Source organism: Equus przewalskii, chromosome 4 (assembly GCF_037783145.1).
Source record: "Equus przewalskii isolate Varuska chromosome 4, EquPr2, whole genome shotgun sequence".
In the NCBI taxonomy this organism is placed as follows: domain Eukaryota; kingdom Metazoa; phylum Chordata; class Mammalia; order Perissodactyla; family Equidae; genus Equus; species Equus przewalskii.
Window position 1 is genome coordinate 95,648,638 of NC_091834.1, and position 26,984 is coordinate 95,675,621.

The 26,984-nt window shown below is 45.3% G+C and overlaps 1 protein-coding gene across 3 annotated transcripts in view; it reads right to left on the reverse strand.

The window, feature by feature from the left end:
* Positions 1-32: 32 nt before the first annotated feature.
* Positions 33-26,984, reverse strand: part of LOC103563208 (transient receptor potential cation channel subfamily V member 5) — a 30,423-nt gene continuing 3,471 nt past the window's right edge. Inside the window, exons 2-17 of one of the 3 annotated variants that reach the window (XM_070616638.1) lie at positions 26,339-26,484; positions 24,717-24,797; positions 23,973-24,070; positions 23,684-23,806; positions 23,081-23,218; positions 22,731-22,829; positions 22,407-22,582; positions 21,867-22,013; positions 19,722-19,934; positions 11,574-11,660; positions 11,399-11,475; positions 10,971-11,136; positions 10,701-10,767; positions 8,645-8,913; positions 5,613-5,719; positions 33-4,859 (exon numbers count right to left, since the gene is read on the reverse strand). In XM_070616638.1, the coding sequence (XP_070472739.1) occupies positions 4,559-4,859; positions 5,613-5,719; positions 8,645-8,913; positions 10,701-10,767; positions 10,971-11,136; positions 11,399-11,475; positions 11,574-11,660; positions 19,722-19,934; positions 21,867-22,013; positions 22,407-22,582; positions 22,731-22,829; positions 23,081-23,218; positions 23,684-23,747 (1,911 nt within the window). In that variant the 5' untranslated portion in view covers positions 23,748-23,806; positions 23,973-24,070; positions 24,717-24,797; positions 26,339-26,484 and the 3' untranslated portion in view covers positions 33-4,558. The remainder of the gene's footprint in view (positions 4,860-5,612; positions 5,720-8,644; positions 8,914-10,700; positions 10,768-10,970; positions 11,137-11,398; positions 11,476-11,573; positions 11,661-19,721; positions 19,935-21,866; positions 22,014-22,406; positions 22,583-22,730; positions 22,830-23,080; positions 23,219-23,683; positions 23,807-23,972; positions 24,071-24,716; positions 24,798-26,338; positions 26,485-26,984) is intronic. The other 2 variants (XM_008538493.2, XM_070616637.1) reach the window with 2 other exon arrangements.

Genomic DNA, 26,984 nt, shown 5'->3' on the forward strand with positions numbered 1-26,984 from the left:
TATTTAAGCTGAGAAAATTTCCCTATAATCACTTACATTTGCATTGGTGTTTATTCTTTTCAAAGTGTTTCCGCACACATTATATAGGTGGAAAAATTCCACACATATTTGACAAGTAAAAATAACTGGAGTATGGCCAGTAGGAGAACTTAGAATAAAAACAGGTGAATCATTCGTAGATTCAGTTAGTGACTATTTGTTACACACTACATTGTCCCAGGAATTATGCCAGGCACTGAGAACACAATGATGAATAAGTGGGCACTATCTTTGAATCTGTGTAACTACAGTCTACTGATGAAGGCAGACATTAACTTATTAAACAAATAAGTACAATAGAGTGCAGGATGTATAATAAAAAAGAAACTATAGATGGCCTGGAAACACAGAACAGGTGGACTCTAACATAGCCTGTGAGTCAGGGACCTCCCTCAAACACACACACAAACACGCAGCCAATGTATTATCCTGTTAGGCTGAGAACAGCAGGATAAATAGAAGTTACAAAGATGGAAGGGAGAGTGGGTGCAGAGAGGTGGAAAGGCCCAGAAGTTGTGAAGGCCAAGAAGAAGGAGAATATAGCACCATCCAGGAACTCATAATAATTCAGCTAGGTGAACTAGAGTGCAAGAGGTGTGAGGTATGAGGAGCCTGGAGGGGTTGCCGGGAGTCGCTTCAAGGAAGAATTTCCAGAAGATCACAGTTTGAGGCAGGAGTTGCATCTTACACGATCAGCTTGGCTGTAGTGTCAAGTGTGGACTGCAGAAGTCCAAGGCTTCATGCAAGGAGAGCAGTTAACGAACCTACTCCTGTAATGCAGGCGGGAGATGATGGTGGCCCATTTTAGAATAACGGTAGTAGGACTCGGAGAACCAGAGGTAGTGAATAGTGAAAGTTTTTTTTTACGTTATATTGGTATGGAATTGTCTTCAAAATATGCTAAATGAAAAAAGCAAGAATTATTTTTCTAATATCCTATACTCTTCTATGTGTTGTTAGAAGCGTATATACATAAATATGCTTGGATATGCTTAGAGTATTTTTGGAAGGAGAAGAACGAATTTTTATTCATGAATGTCTCTGAGGAGAATACCTCCAGGGCTAGGACAGAGGTAGGAAAGCATTTTTTCCCTGTGTATCTTGTGTGCTCTTTGAATTTTCACCATTTGATGCATTATCTAACCAAATTTATTATTTTTCAAATAACAGGGAATAGAGTTCACAAGACTTGAGATTTACTGGATACGATCTCAAGAATTAAAGACAGCAGTGTTGAGGACCATGCCTAGGATTCTAGCTTAGGCAACCTGGCCTACTATTTGGTTGGGAAGACTGGTGGAGGAGCAGGTTTGGTGAGGAAGAAAAGCTGTGCAGTTTGGCACACAGTGAGTTTGAGGTGTGTGTAAATTATCCTGGTAGAGCTGTCCAACAGATAGGTGTCCAAGCTGTTCATGCCTGGAGCTCAAGACAATCTACACGGAGATAGCGAGTTGGGAATAGTGAACCTGTGCATGTTAATATAATCTATGGAAGTAGGTTGGACTGTCCAGGTGGTGAGGAAAACAGAGAGCCTTGTGGACCAAAAATATTTAAGGGATTGGTAGACAGAAGAGAAGCAGACAGAGTGGTGGGAGTGTGTGGCACTAGACATGCTGAGAGGTGATGAGTGGTTGACTAAAATCTGAATGCTACAGAGAATTCAAGCAAGATTGAGACTACTCGGTGGGATTAGCCACAGCTAGATAACCTTGTGGGAGTGCTATCAATAGCATGAAGAGGTAAGGTCAAATCACAATGGGCTGAGGATGCTGTGTGAGGGCAGTAGACAATGGAGTCTTTTCTTAAGAAATTTGGCCCTGAAAAGGGAATAAAAAATGATAGGGCACTAGCTGAAAGGAGAGGTGGGGATTGAGGGAGGGCGTAGGCAATTTCTTTGAAGATGGAAAAGAATAGAGCATGGTTATTTGCTGACCCTTAGAGCTAGCTGAGAGGGAGAGGTTGAAGATACACAAATGAGAAGAGTTAGAGGAGACAAGCGATGGACACAGCTGTCTGAAGAGACAGAAAGAAAACTGAATTTGGAACACAGATGGGAGTTTAGCTTTACACAGGCAAGGAAGTGCTTCCATTACAAAAGAAAATAAGAAGAATCCAGGTGACTGAGCAAATAAGAGGAATCACAGTGACTGAGTATTTTTAGACACCATACCTCCTGTGTACCAGCATGTGAGTGTGTGCATGCACATTCATGTGGTCCCTCACTGTTCCACACTCATCTGTGCTTTCCATGAGTAGCTGGATGAACCTGCCTGTAGTTTCGCAAATCCCCCTTAAACACTTTGCTATTCCAGACCACAGTGGTCTTAAAAGTCTTTTATGGCTTTTTAGTGAGGGTGATAATAAGGCTGGGATGAGAAGTAGAGGGATGGAGACAAGAGGGAGGCTGTGCAAGAGCCCCTGTAATGGGTGCCCTGGACACTTAGCTCCCAGTTTCCTTCCTGGAGAGGGATAGCCCATCCTCTGTTTTTGCTGTTCACCCCACAACTCAGCACAGGGGCAAAGGGAGATAGGGGTGAAGGATATCTGCTGCTGGAGGCATAGGTGGTAGCCTGCTACCTCCAGGCACAAGGATGATTAGCTGCCAATGAGCCACCTGAGGGACAGACCACGGACAGTCCCATAACTGGGCCATTCAAGCATAGAAAGGCATAATTTACCACACATGCATAAAAACACACCAGGATGCAAATGAGATATAAATACTTTAGACTCTAAGACTCAAAAAGCAAGGATAAGGCAACTCAAAAATGACAACAAAAAACTCAACACAATTCAAAAATGGGCAAAGGACTTGAATAGACATTTCTCAAAAAAAAAAAAAAAAAGATATACAAATGGCCAATAAGCACATGAAAAATGTTCAATGTCATTAGTCATTAGGGAAATGCAAATCAAAACCTCAATGAGATACCACTTCATACCTATTAGGATGGCTAGTATCAAAAAAACCAGAAAGTAGCAAGTGTTGGTGAGGATGTAGAGAAATTGGAAGCCCTGTGCATTGCTGGAGGAAATGTAAAATAGTGTAGCCACTGTGGAAAACAGTATGGCAGTTCCCAAAAAAATTAAACAGAATTGCCATATGACGGCTAGTCTGGTAGTGTAGTGATTAAGTTCATGCACTCTGCTTCAGCAGCCTGGGTTTTGGGGGTTTGGATCCCAGACATGGACTCACACTGGTCAAACCATGCTTTGGTGGCATCCCACATACCAAATAGAGGAAGACTGGCACAGATGTTAGCTCAGGGACAATCTTCCTCAAGCAAAAAGAGGAAAATTAGCAAGAGACGTTAGCTCAGGCCAATCTTTCTCACCAAAAAAGAAAAAAAAAAAAGTAAATAAAATATTCATCTCTCTTAGGGCCCTCTTATTTAAAAAAAAAAAAAAAGCAGAAAACAGAATCGCCACAAGATCTAGCAATTCCACTTCTAGGTATACACCCAAAGGAATTCAAAACAGGGACTTGAACAGAAAATTGTACACTAGTGTTCATACTCGTATTGCTAACAATAGCCAAAAGGTGGAAACACACAAATGTTCATCAGTGGATGAATGGATAAACAAAATGTGGTACATACATTCAATGAGATATTATTTGGCCTTTAAAAAGGAATGAAATTCCGATACATGCTAAACATGGATGAATCTTGAAAATATTATGCTAAGTGAAATAAGTCAGACACAATAGGATTAAAGTTGTATGATTTCACTTATGTAAGGTACCTAGAGCAGTCAAATTCATAGACACAAAGTAGAATATTGGTGATCAAGGGTTGTGGAAAGGTGAGAGTGGGGAGTTAATGTTTAACGGGTGCAAGAGTTTCAATTTAGGATGATAGAAAAGTTCTATAAATGACTAATAGTGCTGGTTTGACAACAATGTGAATGTACTTAATGCCACTGAATTGTATATCTAAAAGTGCTTAAAATGGTAATTTTATGTTATGTGTATCTTAACACAATAAATTTCTTTGAAAAGATAAAGCAAATACAAAGAACCTTTCTTCTTGTGGTTTTCTAGCTGGGGTTTGGTTACTAGGTGGCAACAGAGTCCTACACGGGTGTAGGGAAAAGAAAAGGACCACAATGCCATGCCTGGCTCTTCCCACATTAAGCCGTGTGGAACCAGGCAGTCTTCACAGATTATCACTTTCTAGTGCCCACTTGGGGCAGAAAGAGAGATGATCCAGACACTAGTCTAGCATTCCTACTTTGGGTCTTTAGATGCCAAGTACAACTTTGATCAAAAAGACACCTTCTTTTCCCAAGATATGGGACTTTCAAGAACCCAGAAGATGTGTGGGACAACAGATGCCGTTTGCTCATCTCCAGAAATGCTGATGTGCAAGGTGAGACATGGCTTTTAGGAATTATTCTGTCTACTCCTTCCCATGATTAACAGGCATGAAAGTTAGAAAGTTGCATAAGCAAGTGTCTGCCTCTCTGCACCCCACCTCAGGTCCCCCTGGAGTCAGGTCAACAGTAACAAGGATCCTAGTCATAAACGATAGATATTTTCCTCTCCATCCTCCTCGCCAAGGTCCAGTCCAAGATTCAAGTGCCCCAGGGTGTTGCGACGAAGGATCTCCCAGCCCCGGTGACTGCTGCTGCTGCGGGATGTGTTCCGGGACAGGGAGGGAGTTGGGAGGAAGAGGGAGGTTCTGGCTTGGGTCCCACTTTCAACCACAGAGGGCTGTTTCTCAGAAAGATTCTCTTGTCCATCCTCCTTGTCTGAGCTCTTGAAAGCTTCCACATAGCGAAGCACTCGCAAAGGATTTTGATCATGGTGGTTCTCAACTCTAAGGAGGGGAAAGGGGAAAGGTCTCAGTTGAGGTGGGGAAAGATGGGCCATGGGGAGAAGTAGAGGTGAAGCACATGTAGGAGACAGGATCAAGAGGAAAGGAAAAGGAAGGGACCAGAATTGAAGCCAAAAGATCATGTAGGATGAAGAGAAGGGAAGTGCAGTGGAACGGAGGATAACCTGGATGGAGGCCAAAGAGGTAAGCAATCAAGATTTGGAGGGTGGTAGGGCTTGTGCATGCGCGTGATTGGGGGGATATGCATAAATATGAAAGAGGAAACCCAGCCAATTAAAAGATAAATGTATTACAAGGGTGAGGAGATGCAGTTAAGGAAATAAATGAGAGAGGAGAGCCAGGTCAGGAGCCGAAGGTAGACTAGGATGGAGGATGTTAGTCTTGAGGCAAGAATATATTAAAAATGGGGGTGAGGTGGGAACAAGACTAGAACACGTAACGCATGCCTGCATCTGAGGAGCATGAACACATATCTGTAGCCTTTCACACATTTCTGCCCTGATGTACTCACAGCCAGGCATTGGCCATCAGCGTTCTTTTTATCCCTCTACTTCAGCTTCACTCTCCTCCTCTAAACAGGTTAATGCAGTCTCAATTTATAGAGTGATGACGTCTCCTTTTGGTCCAATTTAAGAACTCAAGATTGAAGAGGGGGGTGATAAATGTGGGACTGGTCACCCTTGTTCCCATGGCCTCATACATATTGGCAGTTGACACATATACACTGTTACTCACCGCAGGAACCAGCGGTCCCCCAGCCCATACTTGCACCCGCAGATCCCAGAGCGAGGCCACAGGAAGCGAGGCAGTTTCCGCTCCAACATCACCGTGGTGGCCACGACCTGGAAGGAGGTGAGAGGTAGAGGAAGAACTCAGAAAGAGCCATGAGGTTCAGAGAACACTGAAGCCACCAACAGAGGGAACTAAAAGGAGCCTGTGGGATGAGGACACCAGAGATCAGTGGAGATGACAGCCATTCATTCATCCCCTAGTCTGTGCCAGGCATCATGCTGCCTGCTTTCCCCACCATTCATCATAAAAGGAAAGAGGATATTTTATGAGTGTTTTGAATAAAACAATGACCCCTACATTACGATTCAGATTCATGGAAAATGAGTCATTCCAAACTAATCTCATTTACTTTTTCATAGGAAAGCCACAGGACAATTATCTTAATTTAATTAAAATGATTAAACAGAATATCTAAGGTCTTGGGGATGAAATGATGCTGCTGGTGTTCAGGGAATTTGCAGCAAATTAAATATCCACATCCTAGAAAGGAAAAGGGTGAGTTAATGATCACAAACCTGGCGGGGAAAATTCTAGTGGCACGTCACATGTTCCATCTTTTGCCCAGCCCACATTAATTACTTAGATGAAACACAGAAGACAAGCTTATCAAATATGCCTTTGACACAAAACTGTAATGTAATATGTGAGGTGACAGAAGCATTATAAAAATGATCTCACCAGACTGGAATGCTAGTCAAACCACCAATGAGAGGAAATTTAAGAAAACCAAATGTAACATTCTACATTTATTTTTAAGACTATAGTATCTGTGTAAGTACAGGAAAATGGTAAAGGAACTTAGCTAAGTAAGTCATGTAACAAAGATGTACGGGTTCTAGTCGATCATAAGCTTAATAAGGGCCATTGTGTATTTGCTGAAACACCTGACTCAATTTTAAGTGCTATTTATAGTGTAGTATCCAAAGCAAGAAAAGGCATGGCCCCTTTTAAAACGCATTCCTCTAATCATATCAGGGATCATTCTAGTTTCAGAAGGACCATGATCTATTAGGCCATGAACAGAAGGGTGCAGCCAGGATGGATTGTGGCCAGGAAGCTTTATTAATTGAAGGAACTAGTAATCCTTAAAATAGCCTAATTCTTCACTTCCTATGCTTCTACTCCCCAACTTTCTTAGTACTCCACGCATCTCTCGGCCTTCTCTCAGTTTCTTACTTATACCAAATTCCCTCCAACCTCAGGACTTTCAATCATTCTCTTCCCTTCCCCCAGAAAGCTTTTCTCCTTCTTTACTTTGAAAAGGACAGTTACTGTTTCTCTGTGTACCTTTAATCAGCCCCTACTTTCTTCTGGTAACAGAACCCATCTTTCATTTAGAGAATCACTCCTTCGCTCCTCTCAGTCCATCAGTTAGAGTAGACTGGACTGAACACAATCAATTAGTCTACTCTTCCCCAGAAATTCACGACCACCACGACTACCACTCTCCAGTCCTTGGCCTTAACCTTAAATTCAAGGATGCATCTATGACTCAAATTTATTGCAATGAAATGGAATCTAGACTTGGTTCACTGGGGGAAAGACACTTTTAAAGGCTATATATTTCACAACATCAGGAGGCACACAGAATACAATGTGAATGGGGCCCTTAGAATTGAGTAATGAAGTATACCTGCTCCTTTCCTTGGGAGTTTAGGACTTCTGTAAACTATCTCACCAACATGATGGGAGAGACTGACTTAGAAGAGAGTAAGGACAAAAGAGAGCAGAACAGAGAAACTGATGTAATGTGTGAAATGGAGATCTGGGTTCTGGCCACACACGCTAAAGCGAGTTTAATGCTTTAAACTTTCAAGTTATGAGGAGCAACACATCCTCCTCCCACTGCCTTTTTAAAAAGTCTATTTGAGTTTGGTTTTCTGTCCCTGTAGCCAAAACTTCAGATTAATAAAAACCCTAACATCCATCCTTTCCCCTTATTCTTCTTAACTGGCTAATTCTTACCCATGTTTAGGAGCTCATCTTAAATGTCACTCCATCAGGAAACCATTTTCTACCTTTCCAGTCAGTCTCTTTTGTTGAATGCTGCTTTTAGCATCTTCTACTTCCCTATGACACTTTTATAACTATAATTGTATAGCCTTCTGTGAAGTCACTTGTTTCTCTGTCTTCCCAACCAGGCTGTAAGCTCCATGAGAGCATAGACTGTATCTGTTGTGTCCACACTTGTGTCCTCAGATCCTAGACATTTTCCAACACATAGCAGGCTCTAAATAATTATTGTTAAATGAATGAAAAGTCCAAGGGTATAAATAATGGCTGTATTCAAATATATGAGTGGTACTCACATGGAAGAGTGCATTCTGTGTTATATGAGAAGAAAAGACTGGAGCCAAAGAATAAAATTGTAGAAAGATAGATTTCAGCTCAATGGAACATGGTCCTTTCTAATAACAAAAACTTTTGAAATATGAAAAAGCTCTCCTCTTCCCAACCATTGCCCAAATCCATGTGATAATAAGGCCTTAGTTAGCATTAAAGAAGATACTGAACGACCCTCTGATAAATTTTTTTCAGATGATTATTTGTTGGACAGAAACTCAACTAGAAGACCACTAAATGTACTTCCAACACTAACATTTTATTAGCCAGTGACAATATAAAGAAAAGATCATAGAGAAACAGGGAGTTATAGAAGCAAATAAAAGAGAAAATTCAAATTGAAAACTAGAATATTTCAGAACAAGACAGTTCTTAGTTCTCATTGGACTCAAGGATGACTCCTGGATCTACTTTCCCCCTGTGATCAAGACCCCCAGCTCTTGGGTGTTGATCCTAGCCCTATTCTACTATTTTGCTTCCTTTGTTCCCTCTGCATATCCAAATGTACTTCCATTGAGGTGACAGCCCCACTCAGTTGTTCTGTGACTCTCGTAAGAGTCAGCTAATATATTCAACTTTGATTTTTCTCTCCATGCCCTGCCCCTTAGTAAGACCAACACTAATAAACTCACCTGGGCCCTCCAGAGCTCATCCTGTTCATGGGCCACTCGCCAGTGTGTGTCACCCATCATGGCAATGAACAGGTTGAGCATCAGCAGTGTGGCAATGATGGCGAAGGCAAAGTAGACAATGCTAAACATGAAGGGCAAGTTCACGTCGTAGTTGGCGGGCCCATCAATGAGGGTGAGGAAAAGTTCAAAGGTGCTGAACAGTGCCATGGTGTAGTCATAGAATTGCCCCAGATTGTTTGGGTCTTCTGTCTGGAAAATGACAAAGAACGCTGCTCCGCCCAGGAAGAAGGCATGGAGATGGGGAAATAGGGAGTTACCACAATAAGCATGGGAATGGTCAGCATTTATTTTACCTCCAGTATGTATCCCCATACATTCATACGCATGCACACACACTTACCCATCAATGTAGATGTGTGAATGTAAGTTTCCTTGTGGACCTGGCTACCCTGAAATGTCCTATGACCAAGTTCATCACTCTGGTTAATGGTTATACTCAGCCAGGTAGCAAAAAAGTATATATAAAATAAGTCACTGACAATATTTTTACATTTTAGAAAACCAAATATTTAAAAGACAAGTTGTTACAAGAATGCATGAAATCTCCAACAGTTTTAAAGAACTGCACACACAAAAAGGCTAAAAGAAAAGCATCTTTTAAGAAAATCTCACTGTCTTCCAGATAACCATCCATTACCATGAGATTCCCTGGGTGAACTTGGACCCGCATGGAAAAGTTTTCCCTGCTCCATGTGTAGCCTACTGGATGGTGCTAGGCATCTCAGAACCTTGTTACAGCATTAGAACCTTTAAAAGACTCCTCTCTGTAAGGGGAACTGAAATATAAACAAGGCGATCCCCAGAGCAGAAATAAGGTCTATGACAAAGCATTGCTTTTTTATTTACATAAGAAAAAGTAAGTGCAACAACCAAGAAGAGAGAATTTAGGAGATTCTGGGTATGGGACATCTACATCTACAACAGAAAACGACTATGGAATTCCCTCATTTTGTACATGTGTAGACACATATGGGGTAGAGGGTTGGGGGAAAGTGTACATGGGGAATCCTTCAAACAGGCAGCCAACCTCCATTTCATCCTTTTGTAGTTCAGATCTTGGTGTATTTTTTGGCCTACTGTTTTGTGGGACCCTTCATTAAACAGAGTAATTCCCAGGACAGAGGTGATGTCCTTTGTACTGAGCCATGGTCTTTTAAGAGTCGGGGATCTTCAAATACTGTGTAGTACATCTCCTTGTCTTACGGATATTCAGTTGCAGACACTGAGGACTGGATTAGAGTTGCTGCCTTTCGCTCTCCCTTCCTCTTCCTGCCTTTCCCTAAGAACTTTCTTCTACTCATTCACTTTCCCTCTCGCTCCCTCTGGCTGTGCCTCTGGCTCTGGCTCTGCCTTTGACTTTCTTGCCTTGTCCCTTCCTCTCCTCCCTGGCACTCTCTCACTGTGCCTTGGGCTTTGATTGAGTCCTTGATGGCCTCTCTTTCCAAGTCTCTCTTCACAACTCTTCTTCTGTTTTCCTCTCTCATTCTTCAAACTCTCCAAACTCTTTTTCTGCACCTCCTTTTTTGAATTCTTTACTTTTCTCTCAACTTTGACCACACATTTAAAAAAAGCACGTGATGTGTTATTAAATGCTCTATGCTTCTTCGTCTGAAGAGTAAACATAGGGGAGTTAAATCTTGCACCGTCCCTGTTTGCCTGCATAGTTTTCCGAGATCCACAACCAGCCAGTCTTTCCTGTTTAATGTCTGTCTCTCTCCAAAGCCTTTCTCCATCTCTCCTTTAAAGATCTTGTAGGGCAGTTAGTCAAATGAATGTTATTGGCCCAGAAATTCAGAGCACATGGGTCTACATCCTAGACCAACCTGGGTGACGTTGATCCTATGGCTGGGAGAGTGCTTTTTGACTCACTTTCCACGAGGAAAACAAACCAAAAACACAAAATGGAGTGCAAATGAGAACTGAGAGCAAGAGCCAGAGTGAACTTTCTGAAGAACCAGATCCAATAATCTAGCGGAGGAGGGACTGGTGCTCTTACCTGAGGCAAATCCCACAATAACCACAGCCATCAGCCAGCAGAAGCGCATTAAGTCTCCAAAAATCATCTATAGGAAATAGAAAAAGAGAAGGAAGGTGAAGTGATCCTTTCTCCACCTGTCCCTCAGCCCGTAGTGCTAACAGATCGGAAAGTCCACATAGTTTCATCAGATCCATTCTGAACAGCATTTTCCTTTTTCCTCTCACTCCCTCCCTTGTCTGGGAAGGTCCTATGGCTAAAGCCAGAGGAAACTTTGGGGAAAGCACTGACCTTCTGGATCATGATGGTGAAGGGACCCAGCATCTGGAATCCTCGAGCAAAGTACATAATACTGCACCAACCCAGCACCAGGGCAATGGACATGGGCACCACCTCCCCATTCATGTTGCAAAGGCGCATCACCATGGTCACCAGCACCAGGAAGGCATAGGTGATGCTGCGGGGAGAGCAGGGAGCAGTAAGCAGGGAGGACTGGAAATATTCTAGGTCCCCTCCAGCATGGTGGTAACTCAGGTGGTGCCCACACACTCAGGCTTAAACTATACACCTAAAGCAGATATACAGTCACACATACAACCCCACGAGAGAGAAATCCCTGGAGGTGAGGGTCAGCTCAGGTATAGGTCCCAGAGAGTGAACAGGAAGCCTGGAACAATTCTGGCAAAGGCAGGCAGGGGCTGGAAGGAAAGGGCACTCACATGATGACATGGAATGGTCCCCCAAGGACAGTCTGTCCAAAATAGCGAGAGACGCCAACCCTGAAGATGTCTGGGATCTGAGAAGAGGCCGGTAAAACAAAAAGACACTGTAGACTGCAGTTCAGTCTGCGGCCTCAGGTGGATGGCCTCAGCTTGGATCCTGCCTGCACCTCACCTCCAGGAGCAGGATGATCACGGCACCAACGACAGTCACCAGCTCCCCTACCATCCGGATTTTATCCTGATGAGTCTCATAGGCCTCCTGTGAGGGGAAATTCAGGATAAGAAATGCTTTCTGATGGATTGAGTCAAATCCTTTTGAACAAGTGATCTAAAGCAACTACGGTCTATTCAAGATGAAGGAAAATTCCTCTTAACACCACCATCAACACCCTCTATCATTGTATTTGCCGCTGTGGCTAACTCTGTGGCCAGAACATTGGCCTATGTATTCAAGGTTTAATATATGCTAATGTGTGTGCTAATGATTTGAGCTGTCACCAAGCAATTCATTTTTTATATATCTATTGTGATCAATAATTTAGGACATGTACACTGAGAGCTGAGATCACATTTTAGAGCACAAAGTAAACCAACAGGAAGAGGTATTAGTGGCTTGGGACGGTTTCAGCTATGCTGAAAGTCCAGCTTTTCCAATCTCATTGTGGTTTCCGGCAGGTAGAAGAAACAACAAACCTGTCACAGAATTCAGGTTCCAGTAAGGACCCAGAACCTACTAGCTCTAGAGAAACTTTGAGTTAGTCACTAAATCCCCCAGAGCTTGAGGTTTTTCATCCGTGAAACGGAAACTATAATGCTTATCTCCTGGGCTTATTGTGAAGATCAAATTAGATGACGTCTTTGGATGTACTTTATAAAACATAAAGCACTATAGGGATGTTCACTGTGGTCTTATTATGATTTGGAAAAACAGAAAAGGGCAGAAAATGGGCTAGAGACACAGTGGGTTTCAGTTCTGAGGAATGGCTCCTGCCTCATCCTGAGCAGTAGGTGTAGGTCAAAGGAAGGTCAAGATGGAAAGAAGCTCATCCTCCTTCTATGTAAATTGCTTCACAGGGAAACGTTGGCAGCATTACAGAGATGCAGTGATAGAATTCTACAATAATAATCCTTAACTTTTTTAAAGTTGTAAGCCCATGAGACTATCATAAAGGTTATGGACCTTCTTTCTAGGAAACTGTGTTCATATATCCACTAATTCCCACATGGAATTGTATAATTTCAACACATTCAAGTACCCTTTAGGCTTTTGGAAACTGTTCTCCAAAGTCACATCTCTGAATAGTGCACCGAAGAAAGGAGTTGAGAGGCCCTGGGGTCAGCGGGAATGTTGAGGATCTAAGCTGGGGCAGGTGTGACTCCTCATTAGGCATAAGGAATACTAATCATCTCTGCTCTGCTAACACACTGGAACCTCTAAGCGTCTCTCTACAGACTACTTCGGCAGTGTTTTCGCTGGTCCAGTGAGAGGCATAGCTTTTGAAATAGGAAGAGGTGCTATGTGGTAGTAGGTGATCTATGGTATAAAGAAGGCACTTACCAGGAACCCCGTGGCTTCTCAGAATGTGTATATCAGCTCAGAAGCAGCCAAGGATATAGTCTTTATGGAAGAGCGGGACCAGACTTACCAACAGATGGTGGAAATGTTTCAGGTAAATCATGTGAGACCATGAAAGACCAGGAAAAGAGTTGGTGTCTATGTACCCAGTGAACAATGTGATCTAACGACTTGTGGCTAGACTTCAGTTACTTTACTATTGTTGTTTAAAGAGTTGATGTTCTGTAAACTTCTCTGACGTTTATCTCTCTTAAGAAACTGGTAAATCTTATTTTATCATATAATGGGTATTCTCTACATCCTTATCGTAATAGAACTTCAATAGATAATGTCTAAATTTAATTAGTGAACAGAGAGAGAAGCATATTATTCAGCAATGCGGTGGTATTGACAAAGATAAAGAACCTAAAAGGGGAAAAAACTGGTTGCCTCAGGGAATAAGACACCGGTAAGGAGGGGCAGGCAGGACACTGTCGCTCTTCATTACATCTGCCATTTTGATTTTTAAATCGTGTGCATGTATTATTTTCATTAGAAGTGTTCATTGTGAGATAAGAATAAAAAAATAAGACCCAGACTACCAAACATGACATACAGAGCCCTCACTGGTGTGGCCTCTGCCCCATGCCCCATACTCTGTGTGAGTTCCAGCCACACTATTAGGGTTCTTGATGAAGCCAGGCCTTCACACAAACTGTGTGCCCTTTTCTTGGATTGCCTTCCTCCACCATGTTTGCCTGGCTCACCCTTACTTAACTCTCAAGACTCAGGTCACACCACTCCTTCCGGGTCTCCCTCCTTTTCTGCTCACTCCACCCCATACCCAGCTCGGGTGTCTTTCCTGTAGGTACGTGGTGCCACTCTCTGCTTACAGCCTTACCCAGCACACCACAGTTGTCTAATACTTCAAGTCTCCCCAGTAATCTGAGAGCTCCTTGAGAGCAGTCGTGTCTTATTCCTACTTTTTATCCACAACAGGCAGTACTACATTCTCCATTATTAAGAAAGGAAAGAAGGAAGGAGAGAAAGGAGCGGGTAAGCAGGCAGGTACAAGCCGAGCATGATCTGAGAGTTGAAGAAGGAGGGAAAGGGGATATCAGCAAGTGGGACTGGGGAGGTAAATGGGGACAAGGATGACAACTAAATGGCATTTAGCTCAAGATCATCCAAGCAGGCCTGCCTGATAATGCACTGAAAAAATACTCCACCCCACCCCTTTACAAATAAATGTCTTCTAACGAGGACTGTAATTCTTTACATCATCACATGACTTGGAATTTCAGGAGTTGTCAATAGCCAAAGCCCCTGCAGAGGGTGAGCATTCACACTCCATTGAGAATTGGCCTAATGAGATTGCTCTCACTTACCAGCTGGCTGAGCTCATGGCCTTGAAGGAAATGCCCAGAGGGGATGGGCATAGCAGAGCCCTGTGTCCCACTGCAGGGAAGGGCAGAAAGCATGGACAACCCTGAGGAAGTGGGAGAACACCAGAAACAGTTGTCAAACCCCAGTCCTGGACCCTCTTTTCCTCTCCAAGGCCCCAGGCTTGCAAAGGAATGAAGGCTCAGAAAGATTCCTGCTGACTTATAATGAAGAATTACTCCAATCCTCTAAACTGTGCAGGGGTTCCTAACCAGCCTGCCCATCAAAATCAGCTGGGAAGTTTTTGTCACAACACACATGCTCAGGCCAACCCTGGGGTCTCTAATTCAATTAGTTTGGAGCTAGGACCTGGCATCTTCTTTTTTAGATGTAGATGTTTCTGACCTGTACCCCAAGTTAAGAACCACTGGGTCAAAAAGGGAAGATCTCTTGCTTTCCATATAAGGCTACCTTCTAAGGGTTATTTCATGTCCTAGTCTCTGCATTTTCGCAGGACGATTAACTTGGGAAATTTCTACTCTCTACAGAGGTGTCCTCGCCCATTCCCAAAGAAGTATGACTTACTTTATACACCATTAGGTTAACCACATCAAAAAATGATGTCTATTATCAAAACTAGAGAATAGATAGTAGCTCCGTAGCCAGGTAGCCAGGGATGGGAGGCACTTCCATGACTGACCCCCTGCCCCTGCACTCCAGAGTCCCTCATCTTGACAGGGAGATATTAGGTGTGGCCAGATAAAGGTGAGTGTGGCAGGCCCTGGCTAGCTCTCAAAGCCTGGAGACATGAATTTCTTATGCAGTGGGTCCCCAAGAAAGAAGGCTGGGGTCCAGCACATCACTCTGGAGGGAGAAATGGCCTGGCTTGGTATTTAAAGAAGAAGGTTCTGAAGTGAAGCAGACCAGAACCCCAATCCCAGAACTGCTCTTACTAGCTGAGTGTCTTTGTCACAGTACTTAACATTTTCTGACCTGATTCATCATTTTTAAATGGTGATAATAATTTTATTTACCTATTAGAATACTAATGAGGATTAAATGATAAAATACTTTGTTATCCAAAATGTGGTCTACATGATCACCGCCACATCAGCATCACCCAGCAGTTAGAAGTGCAGAGTCTCAGGTCCTACCCCAGCCTTGCTGGCAGAATCTGCATTTTAACAAGATGGCAGAAGCACAGGTAAATACATGTCAAGTTCACAGAGCAAGCACTCAGTAGATGTTATTTTTACCTCCTGGGCTCCCTGCTTCTCCTCATCTCTTTCCCTGCTTTTCATTGGCTGTGCTTGTTCCACGATGAGTTGGTTATGACCCCTGAACAAAGTTGTGTAGAACTGCCATCAACTGGTTTTCAAATAGCTGTGGTGTTTTGGATTGTTCAGAGCTTACAAGGGACAGCGATGTGTAGACAAACCAACCCCATTGACTGTGACAGGTAGTGGATGATTTAAAATGAATGGAAATCTGAGTTGTTCCTGCCACGGTCTTCTCCCTGATTCTCCACGTCCATCCATTACATCACAGTGATGCTTTCACCTTCAACAAGTTTCCTGATGCCAACCCCTTCTTTCGGTCTCCCTGTCACATCCCTCAGCCAATCCACCATTGTCTCTTGCTTGCAGAACTGTAATAGCTCTTAACTGGTCTCCTCACATCTTCTCTGGCCCCCTCAAATCTGTCCTCCACCTACAAACAAATAAAGTCATATCAAGTCCTTCCCCTGTTTAAAATGCTTCTGAGCTTCCCATTACCTTTGGGATAAAGAGCAGAGTCCTCAGTGTGGCCTGCAAGGCCCTGCATGATTTGGGAAAGATCTGCCTTGACAGCCTCATCTGGAGGCCTCTACCACAACTTCCTAGCCAGGCTTCTTTCAGTTCCTAGAGGTTGGTGATGCTCTTCATGCCTCAGGGCCTTTGAACACTCATTCTTTCTGCCCAGAACTCATTTTTCACCTTTACCTCATACCCAGATCTTGGCTGAGTTGTTCCTCAGGGAAGCCTTCACTGGCCTCCCAGAGTGCTCAGGCCCCCGTTATAAGCTCTCCTCGCACCCTGTCCTTTTTCTTATCACAGGAAGAAAAATGTGAATTGTACAAATCACAGGTCATAATGAAACATCAATTCATTTAATTAATCTAAACCTGCCTGTAAACTCCAAAAGGACAGCAATCACATGGGCTTTGCTCAGTCGGTGTTGAATTTCCAAAACCCAGAAAAACGTTTAGGCCCTACTAGGCTCTCGAAGATTATTTGCCTAATGAATGAATTCCTGAAATGTTTCTGGGAAAAGGGCAGAGGAGAGAGTGAGGAAATCTTCAAGGCACAAAAAGGAAATCTGACAGAGATCACTACTCTCTCGCTGAACAATGCATCAGGAATCCAAATGATCAGAGCGACTGACTTCAGACTAGAAAGTTGGAGCTGAGCAAATCTCAAAGATGGAAGCCAGTAGTTCTCAGCCCCAGCTGAATATTAGAATCGCTCAAAGTTTCTTAAAAATACCATTGCCAGGGCCTCAGTTTCAGACATTCTGATTTATTAGGTGTAGTGAAGCTCAGGAACCAGTATTTTCACATCTTCTCATGTTTCTAATGTGCAGTCTTGGTCAGAAACCACTGGTTTAGCAAGAGATAGGATCTGCCCAAGGTCAAACAGCTATTTAGTTTTTAAGTTGGACTAAAACCCAAGCCTCCTGACTCCCAGACTTTGAGCTTTCTTCTCACCTGGAAACATTAAAGAACTAGTATTGTAGTGCATGTTGTTCTGCTTAAATCAAGTAGACATTAAATGGAGATAAGAAATTAACTCTACTTGATAAATAGAGTTTTGGGGACCCTCTGGAAAAGCATAACTTTTATGGCTGAACAATGAGGCGTATTAAATTGAAAACACCCATTAAGATATCTCCAAAACTGGACAGAGGTGAACTAACTCCATCCTCATACAGGTCTGCTTTTGTGTAGTTTGTGCCACCTCATATAAATAAACCACTTTTTTTTTCACTTCAATTCTCCAGAGATGATGCCACCAGGCAGCTCTCACTGAGCCGAGTGACTTCTCCAGATCCCATGAGATCCACAGAGGAAATCCTATAGTGACTGAAAGCCCTGAGCATCCAGATTTGTGAATATAATTGGACAGTAAAATATTCATTATCTAAGAAAAAGAACTACAGCCTAACTAATATGTCAACAATTACATTAATTGAGTCAAGACACTATATTGATGCATTTTCATTTTTCTAAGACTTTCAAGTAATAAAAAGTAGATAACAAAGAATTTCCTACATTTTATAAATCTGGTGCATCAGGAAAGCAGAATCTTTCAAATCATGGTGCTAAGTCTGAGAGCCCCTGATTTAATCCAAACTGACTTATTACTGAATGAGAGGAACACAGATGTTCTGTAAACTCAGGACCAAGGCAGAAGGGCCATTGTATGTGCATTTTCTGTAAGAGTAGGCAGCTTTCATTGGTGTTCTTCACTATCCAAATCCCTTATGGCAGCATTCTTAAATCCCCTCTTCCACCAAGAAAAGAATATTTGAAAGTCAAGAGTCTTCTATTTGGGCCAAAGTGGCTTTTCCTAAATGGAAGGCAAAAGGGTAAAAATGTTAACCAGGAACAAGGAAGGAATGGGAGAAAAAACAGAAGAATGGGGAGGTGTACTCAGCTAGAATTATGCTTCACCAAGACCTGAGGCAAGGGAAGAGGATCTTTTAAATATAATCCAGACTATCTGGGTCAAAGGAAATGTTTGTACATAATCAGTCCTGCCCCGAAGAGAAAGAGACACATAGGGAGGAGACTCAGTGGTAATCAATTGCTCAGCATCGCCTAACTCTTAGGCCAGGATGCTATCTACATTCTAAATCCAGAAAATCCCCAAGTAAGTTTGAGACAAAGGAAGGTTGGGAAAGACAGCATGGGAGGAAACTGGGCCAAGGACATTGGAAAAGAAGTCCAGCCACCCCACTTGGTTCATGTTTATACATTTTCCCCGTTTCTAATCACTCCCCCACTCCAGTTGGCCTTCTCCTAAATGTCCTTTCTCCTTGTATAGTCTCCACGCCAGGGAAACCTTCAGGCCCAGTTTGAGAAGTGTGGAACACAACTTCCCTGAGCGCCCCTGTGCCCACCCTTAACCAAGGCAGCCCCACCACATTCAGGCTTGTGTTCTCCAGGCAGCAAACCCTTCTTTGGGAGAGACAGTGGCTCTGGTTACATGAGCACACTGTCTATATGTTGAGAGGCAATTATAGAAGCAGGAGAGATGGAGTGTTTTGTCCTACTTTGGTGTTTAGTGAGGCTCTTTGCTCTGTTCTTTCTCTGTGTAGACCACTCTCTTTGGTCTTATTTGACTTAGGTTTTTGCTCCTTGAGTAGGCAAGTAGTTGATGTTCTCTTTCTCAACCAAACTACCCTTCTTCCTAGTCTAGGTTGAGCTCTCCCTGTGGCTGACCCACCCTGCATAGAGCATAAATCTCCAGTCAGCTAGCTCTTACTTGCCTGGCAAAATTCTTCTTCCTCTGTCTTTTGCTTTCTGCCCACATGCCTGAACCCCTTTTCAGCTATTTTCAGGTCACTGGGACGAAAATTTTGGTTACCTACAAACAATAAGCCAACCCAATGTAACTGTGCTTGTTGAATGGATATGCTCAGAAGTGCTCATTAGAGTCTACTCATTCTGTTACACACAGAGGAGGATTCGCTCCCTTCCACAGCAGACTCTTCATGTACTCCACACCTCTTATCAGCAATCCTCAGCACCCAGGTCTCTAAAGGACACTACAGAACAGCAAGCCCACAGGAGTAAAGCAACCTCAGAGATGGATTAGTTCAACCTACTATGCCATCCAGGTATCCTTCTGATGCCTGTCCGACAGGTGGTCAGACAGCTGACACATGATTGTCAATGTGCTCATATTGACGGTACACAGAAGAGCATGCAGGCCAGAAAGCTGTCAGTGTTGCCTTAACAGACGAGAAACGGACTCAGAAATGGACTTGGAGCACAATTATCCTCCATTTAGAACAACAGGGTTTCTCTTAAAATTCACATGACTAAAGATTGGCCCTCCTTGTAAATTATAAGGAATTTTACAAATGCTCAGTGTTTGTAATACCAAGCATTCTTTCAAAGTTAATGAGAAAAACCACAGCTCCATGGGCACGTGTGCTTCTACTCGTTAAGGTGCCTCTCTCGTCCCCTTATCTCAAGCCTAATATCTGTCTAGGGGATTAGGAGCCTGCAGCTGCTGGAGTCCAGTGAGTGGTGTCTTTCCTGAGGAGTATCATTCTAGTCTTCAGCGCCATCACCCCATGCAACTATTCCCTTTCATCCCCTTCCAAGAGAGTCACCTGTAGTAGTTTCTGTTGGAGGATAGTGTTATCTCGGGAGTTTGTGCGGTTGACACTACGGAACTTGAGGGGGCGGTGGACGCAGCACATGGTGAAGCAGGTCATGTAGAGCACATACAAGGCACCCAGCAGGCAGAAGTACCGCCGCCCGTATTTCTTCCACTTGAAGCTCACCAGCTGCCTTACCGGGGTCTGTTCCAGGATCTGGCGAGCCTGCGATGGAAGAGGAGTATAGCTTGGAGTAACCAACATTGTGAGGAGTACTGGGTTTCCCACTGGGTCCCAGATGGGAAGGTTAGGAATAGCACCAGCATCATTCATCCACCTAGTCAGCCATTTCTTTCACAGACAGCTAGTACATTTCTACTTATGCTAGGCCTCGTGCTAGTGCTGCAGATAAACTACCACAGAAGTAAACATAGGCACTATAACACTATGGAGGCTTTCAAGGTTGAGTAGTAGATAACTGAGTGAAGGAAGGGCTAGGGAAGATCATTACATAGAGTAACAGCAGTTGTCCAGGCAGGAAGGTACAAGAAGACATCTGCAGATGAGGTGTGGTTGGGGCTAAGAGAGAAACTGTTGGAAGTGGTGGGCAGGAGTTGGGTGAAGCAGATTAGGGTCATATCATCCTACATCATGAAAGTCAAGGTAGGGTGTTTGAATTTTTTTTCTGAATGCAACGGAAAGCAATTGGGGATTCAAATAAGGAAGTAGTCAGATTTGTTCTAGAAGTATTGTGGACTGGAGAGGAGCAATGAAGATACAGGTATTAGGATGTGGCAATAATCTAAGCCAGGAGGGTTGATGAGTTAATGTAAGCAGACAGAGAGAGGTTAAAGATACAAATGAGAGACGGTAATGGATGGCATGAGGCATCTGAGAAAGTAGAAAAGGCAAATTCAAAGCATTGCTGGAGGGATTAACCATTAGCAGAACGGTTATCTTTTTCACTGAACCTAGAAGGAAGGAGAGAGACGGTGGGAAGTTTCCAGATATGCTTGGTGGGACAGAGCAAGAAGTTGAAGGACCTTCAGCCAGAGAACCTCAACTTTTGCCATAATGTAAGAGTCTGGATCTTCTGATGGAACTAAGGGTGAAGGCAGTGAGAGATATAAAAAGAACTAGAAAGGAATTTTAAGAGAATAGAAGAGTAGTTGTCCAAGACGAGACTAAAACCTGAGGAGAACATTGAGAGCTAGCTGAAATCAGAGACCAAGGATTTGTAGTGGCACAATCCACCGAAGGGATAAGGGTTCTAATTCCTAAGAAATGCTGTTCGAAGCTTACCTATTTCCAGGCATATTCTCTGAGAAAGTTCACACCACCTGGCCACTCAAGTTTTCTCCTATTTATCGGTACTAAGAATCCTCCAAGTTTTATGGCTCTGGAAGGCTTCCCAGGAAATTGTCAAGTGGCAGATAAACAATGAAAACTATATCTTGCCAATATCTTGGAGGTTCCTAGAAGCTTAAGGTATTTTCTCCTACCAGCCTTCCACAAATTTTCCTTTCCTTCATATCACTCAATTCAGTACTGTCGGAATTATCTATGTGTTTTCCCCTCTCTAGAAAGCTCTCTTTTTCCTCATCTTCCTGATGATTCACAACTCCTCTTTGAAGACCTACTCAAGCACTTCCTCTGTGACACTTTCCCTGGCCCATCCAAGCCAAGTTAACCCAACATCAATTTTGCCACGACTGTGCATAGTACAGACCTCTATGATGGTACTTGTTGTACTGTACTGCAGTTATTGAAGACAAGGACTGGAAATTGAGGACATTGACTGATAGGAACTGTGTTTTATTTATTTCCACATTCTCACTTCCTTGCACAACATCTGAGGAAGAAAAGGTGCTTAATATGCTGAATGAATAAATGAATGAATGATAGGAAGCAATTTCCATTTGAAGAGCTCCTCATCTGAAATATCAGTATGAGAAAGGTAAGCAGAAGGGCCTAGAGCTAAGCAGAGGGACAGTGCAGTCAGGAAAGGGGCATCGATTTGACTCTTCTCCCAAAGGTCCCAAGAGTCTCATCTCCACCTATTGTAAGGCAGGGAAGTGTCTGGAGCCCAGGATCTTAGTAAATGGACGGGCTCTGCATGGCTACAGGACAGTCCCTGATCCTCCATGGCATTCATACCTCCCGCTTCTTGGAGGAGACCACAAGCTCTAGAAAGGACACCTCCTCTCCCCAGGAGTCGATCTCTGTGAGGTCATAGAGAGTGGAAGTCAGTGGCCCACATGTCCACTGGATATGCTTCCGCTTCTGTATCAGGTGCTGGAACATCTGAGAGAGCACAGTGGTGAGTTGGATGGTTAATGTGCGAGAAGCTGGTCAAGGAGAGCAACACCATTGAAGAGGGCTCCTGACCACTCCTTAGGACTGATAGACATTTGGGAATTGGCAAGACTCTGTTTATATGAACTTGTTTTTTACTTTCCAGTTATTTTTCCTTCCCACAAACCCCATAAAGATCTAAAAGAAGAGAATAGGCAAGGGGAGCAGAGCTTTGGGTACTGTGCAGACATTCTAAAGTAAGATTCTCCAATCCTCTGAGCCAGGAATTTCTGAGGCTGACGATTTCAGTGATTGAGTCAGAGGCAAAGGACAACCACCCTTTTGGGGAGGTGGGAAGAAGGGCCATGAGAAGGACAAGTGGGGTTGGGGAGTGTCCCTCACCACAGTGTTGCCCTCCACTCCGGCCAGCTTGAAGGGGGTGAGACCTTGGTGATTGGGCACGAGGTCCAGGGACTGCAGGTGGTCCCCATGCCCATCATAGGACAGCAGCAGGTTGTACATCTGGCAGGCAAAGGTTTTGTTGGGCTGGAAGATGAGGATGTGCAACACTGTGTTTCCTGGGGGAGGACACTGGTGTCACATGACCACTGGAGCAAAGTCCATGGTGGTCTTTGTGCCCACCCCCAGGGTAGGCCTGAGGGCTCTCCCAGCCCCTCATCTCACATCCCTAGCATCCCCAGCTGTCCTCGGCACCCCAGCTCTTACCTAGGGAGTCCTGGGCCCGGATGTCGGCTCCGTGCTCAATGAGCAGCCTTACAATCTCTTCACTGCCCACACAAGCAGCAAAGGACAAAGGGTGCTCCCCTGGGGACACAGAAGGCTCTATGGCAGGAGTGTGGGATGGGAGGGGCAGTCTCCCCAAGTGACTGCCTCCTTCCCCTCATCTCACCTCTGGGCTTGGGGAGATTTGTCAGAAGAACCAGAGGAAGGGATGGTCAGAGGGCAGTAGAGGGAATGGGCTGACCCCTCTGAGCTTCCCCAGGATTGAATTCTCCTCAGCCCACCCTCCCCTTTCTCCTCCTCCCATTTATGCCGGCCCTGGCCATGGCTCTCACCAAAGTAGATGAGGTTATGGGGGCTGCGGTGGAAAGCTGTGCCTGTAGCTCTGGCAGAAACGCTGGCCCCGTGGGCAAGCAGGGCTCTCACCAAGTTCACGTTCTGGTTCATGACAGCTATGTGCAGTGCAGTCTGACCTGGCCCAGAGAGAGCCCTCAGTCAGGGGGTTGTCCTCAATTCTCTCAGGGACACCACATACCCCTAGCTTGCAGGACGTCCCTGACAGATGTTTGCATGAATTTCTGCCCTTGGCCTCAGATTGAGGGCAATTAGTCCCTCAGGTTGCCCACTTCATTATACTTACCTGTTGACTATTAGGAGTGGGGTGTTAATGTAGTGACTTTAGTGTTGCTGTGAAAGAAATGGAGTTCTAGCCTCAGGGAACACCAGAGGAGTTGAAAAGAAATTATAAATGGCTCAAGGAAGTCACGGAAGATGAAAGCCAGGACCAGGAACTTTGCATTCCTCCCAGCTTAAGGGAGTCTTGCTTCCTGAATCCTACATCACCCATTCCCAACGCAGCTTCGGAGGCCCATTTCAAGAGATGACATCGGACTCTCCTCTACATGTTTCCACTTTGAAAAACTGTTCAGGCTCCTCACCTACAAATGGCTCACACATGACAGGCTCCTTGACCAACTCCGGGGAAGCCTCCATCAGCACCATGGCAGCCTCCAGATTGTCATAGAGGGCAGCTATGTGTAGCGCTGTCTCCCCCAGAGCTCCTGGAGCAGAGAAGACAGACGTCAAACTCTTCCCAGAGCCCCTCGAAGAAGGGGCTCTGGGGTCCAGAGCCCCTCTCCAGTCCCCTTTGCAGAAACCCTCAGAGTTCTGGGGTGGAGGGGCAGGTGCTTCTGCCTCCATCTCCATCACATTAAACTCCAGCCCCACCTCTTTGTCGAAAAGCACAGGCTCGGTCCAGCAGAAGTTCCTTCAGGACACACAGGTCATTTTCCTTGGCTGCCTGAAGCAGTGGAGAGTCTCGAATCCTGGGAGAAGATGAACATAAGTCAGATAGAGACAGAATCAGAGAGGCCAAAAGTAGAGCGGTTACATCATGCTAGCTCTTCCCATGTAGGGGGCCTCATAGCTCAGATGAGTGGGAGACTCAACAGAGGGGTGCAGTACCTGAGGTAGGAGGGCCTGGGCTGTGGAATGGGTCACCCTGGTGGCCCTGAGAGGAGGACAACAGGCCTGAGTGAGCAAATATTTTGGGAACCTGGGAAGCTGGTGCTGGTGGAGAAGTGGGAATTTCTACCTGGGTTTCACCCTTGCTCCCAGGCCTGCTGAACCGGCTCTCTTTAGCCGAGGAGAGTTTGAGAGACCAGAACTGGGCTGAGAGGGAGGGATGGGCGGGTTGTTAGAGATTTGGGAGTTGCCAATCAACATTCTGACTACCCCTTCAGGCTGTTCAGATGCATATCCCTGCGGCAGGGGCTGGAGGTGGGGCAGGGGGTTGATATGGGTATGGAGGATCTATCCCTTCTGTGTTTCACCCTTAAACACCATGTTTATAACTGAGGAGGAGTGTAACCTTGGGCTTCTCTGAGGAGACTCCAACCCAGAGCAGGAGAAGCCCTATGGGGATGTCTACCTTATGGTACCTCTGTCGGTTAATCTTTTTCTCTCCCCTACCTGGATGAACCAAAGATGAGATAAAGCTAAAACGGATCCTGCTGGGTAAGTACACATCGGCTCCGAAGGTGAATACAGGATCTGGCAGGTTGAGGATCATGTGGGAGAGATGAAAGGCAGACAAACAGACTGACTGTGGTTCCCATGATGTCCCCCAGCCCCAAATTCCTCTTTTCCAATATCACCGTGAGCCGTGAGCAGGGGAAGAAGGTATTATTTAAAGAAGAAGTTTTTATCTCAAGGCAGAGCTCGGGTCTGTGCATTAGGGAAGCATTCTCAGGAGGGACCTGCAGAGTGAGGGCCAGCCCCCTGTCCATGCCACCTAGACGCTCAGTCTGCATGCACCCAGCTCAGGGTGGCCAGAGCTAGGATTCCAGAGTGCGTCCCTGTGCCGAGGGCACTGCACACAGCCTCAGCACTCTGGACCTCCAGTCAGCTGCTCTCCAGAGGAGAGGTCTGGGACCCAGATCTCTTTCTGAGCCTGCCTTAGTCCCACCCTAAAGCAAGGAGGGAGGTGGGGAGGCCAAAGGTTTCATTGCGGGGCCTGGGATGGGGGTTGGTGAGCAAGCAGAGAGCCTTTCCTGAATGAGGGCTCAGACTGTACCCAGGGACCTCCACAATTTGCAAGGCCCGGGGCAAAAGGAAAATGCAGGCCCCCTTGTTCAAAAATTATTAAGAATTTCAAGATGATGGCAGCAGTGCATTGAACAGAGTGCAGAGCTCTTCTGAAGTGCAGAGGCCTGTGCAACTGCAGAGGCCGCCTGTCCATGAAACCAGCCCTGGCAGAGCCCCACATCTGCTAATGCCTGCTCACCCCATCCCCCAGGCAGCTCTCTGATGGGAGACAAGTCCCCCCAACACTCTGAGGCAGAGCCCCCCCTGCAGGATGGGTCCCTGCCCTGGCGGCTCTTCCAGGGTCTGGATCTCAGGGCCAGCCATGAAATGATCTACCCCCAGGTAGATCAGCCCGGCCTGAACTGAAAGCGCGCCAGGAGCAGGCACGGGCGAATTCAGTCTCTGATTCCTCAGTTCCTAGCACACCACTGCACACAGCAGACTCATAAAAGGTAGATGAACTGAACTAAGGACTCTCCAATGTCACTCGGGTTTCCCTCCTCAGTTGTACAGCTCCAGGTGTCCTTCAAAACAATTCTCCTCTCTCTTTTCCCACACAATCAACTTTCATTCACATTAACGGTAATTTTTCATTTTTTATTCAACCAACAAGTCTTCTCAAGCCCACAGGGTCTCATCCCTTCCCCAACAACCTGCTCCCCACCAGCCTACACCTGCCTGTCCTCCCAAACCCAACACCCTGGCTTCTTCCATCTAGTCCCCTTCAGTCGTCCACCCCAGTCTTCCACCGGTCAGGAGGGTTAGAGCCTTGGCTATCACTGTGCCCCTGCCTTTGAATCTGCATTCCAGATCCCCCTGTGTGGCTCGACACCACAGCCCCCACCACCACTGAGAAGGGCAGATGGGTTTTTGTAATGAGTGGGCTGCGGGGGAAGGGTATATCCAAGTGCCTGGTGCTGAATTCTGGGGCGCTCCACCAGGGAGACAGACCCGTGTGGGTTGGAGGGTTTGAGGATCAGTGAGAGGTGGGATGTGGCATGACATACCTCTTCTGCTGCAGCATATGGGCCTCGTCCACCTGCTGATCCCAGTCTTGCTCTCTGACCAGCCAGGAGGTCAGAAATGTCTGGAGTTGGATCCAGGGTCCTCTTGCCTCTGCTGGAGGAGCCCCCATGTCTTCTCCTTTCAGGTACTGGCAGGTTATGAGAATGTGGTAAAAGGAGCAGGTTTAGGGCTCTGCAGCAACTGAGGAGGAGGCGGGGTCTGTTTGGAGTTGGGACTGAGAGCGAGTATTTCTCCTGTGTGACTTGCTTGTGCAGCGTGCAGTGTGAGGCTGTGTGTGTGTGCACTGAGGGGACTGCAGGCCCTGCCAGCAGAGGGGAGTTTCATCTGGAGGGGGAGGAGCTCTTTCTGGAGCAAGGCCCTGGGGTACAGGGCCTGCCCTAGAGCCCGAGGGAAGAGGGAGAGAACTTAATTCCTGGCAGTAGTCTGAGGGGGCCAGACCGAGGGGTGGGGCTGAGGAATCCAGACAGGCAGCAAGGATAAAACCCTGAAAGTGAGTCAAGAAAGGTGAGTGGTCAGTGGGACACATGAGAGAGGGAAGTAAAGCCTTCCAGCTCTTACTCAGTCAGGTCCTGGTTTGAATCCTGACGGTCGGCCATTACAACTCAGTTAATAAGCTTTCTGCACCTC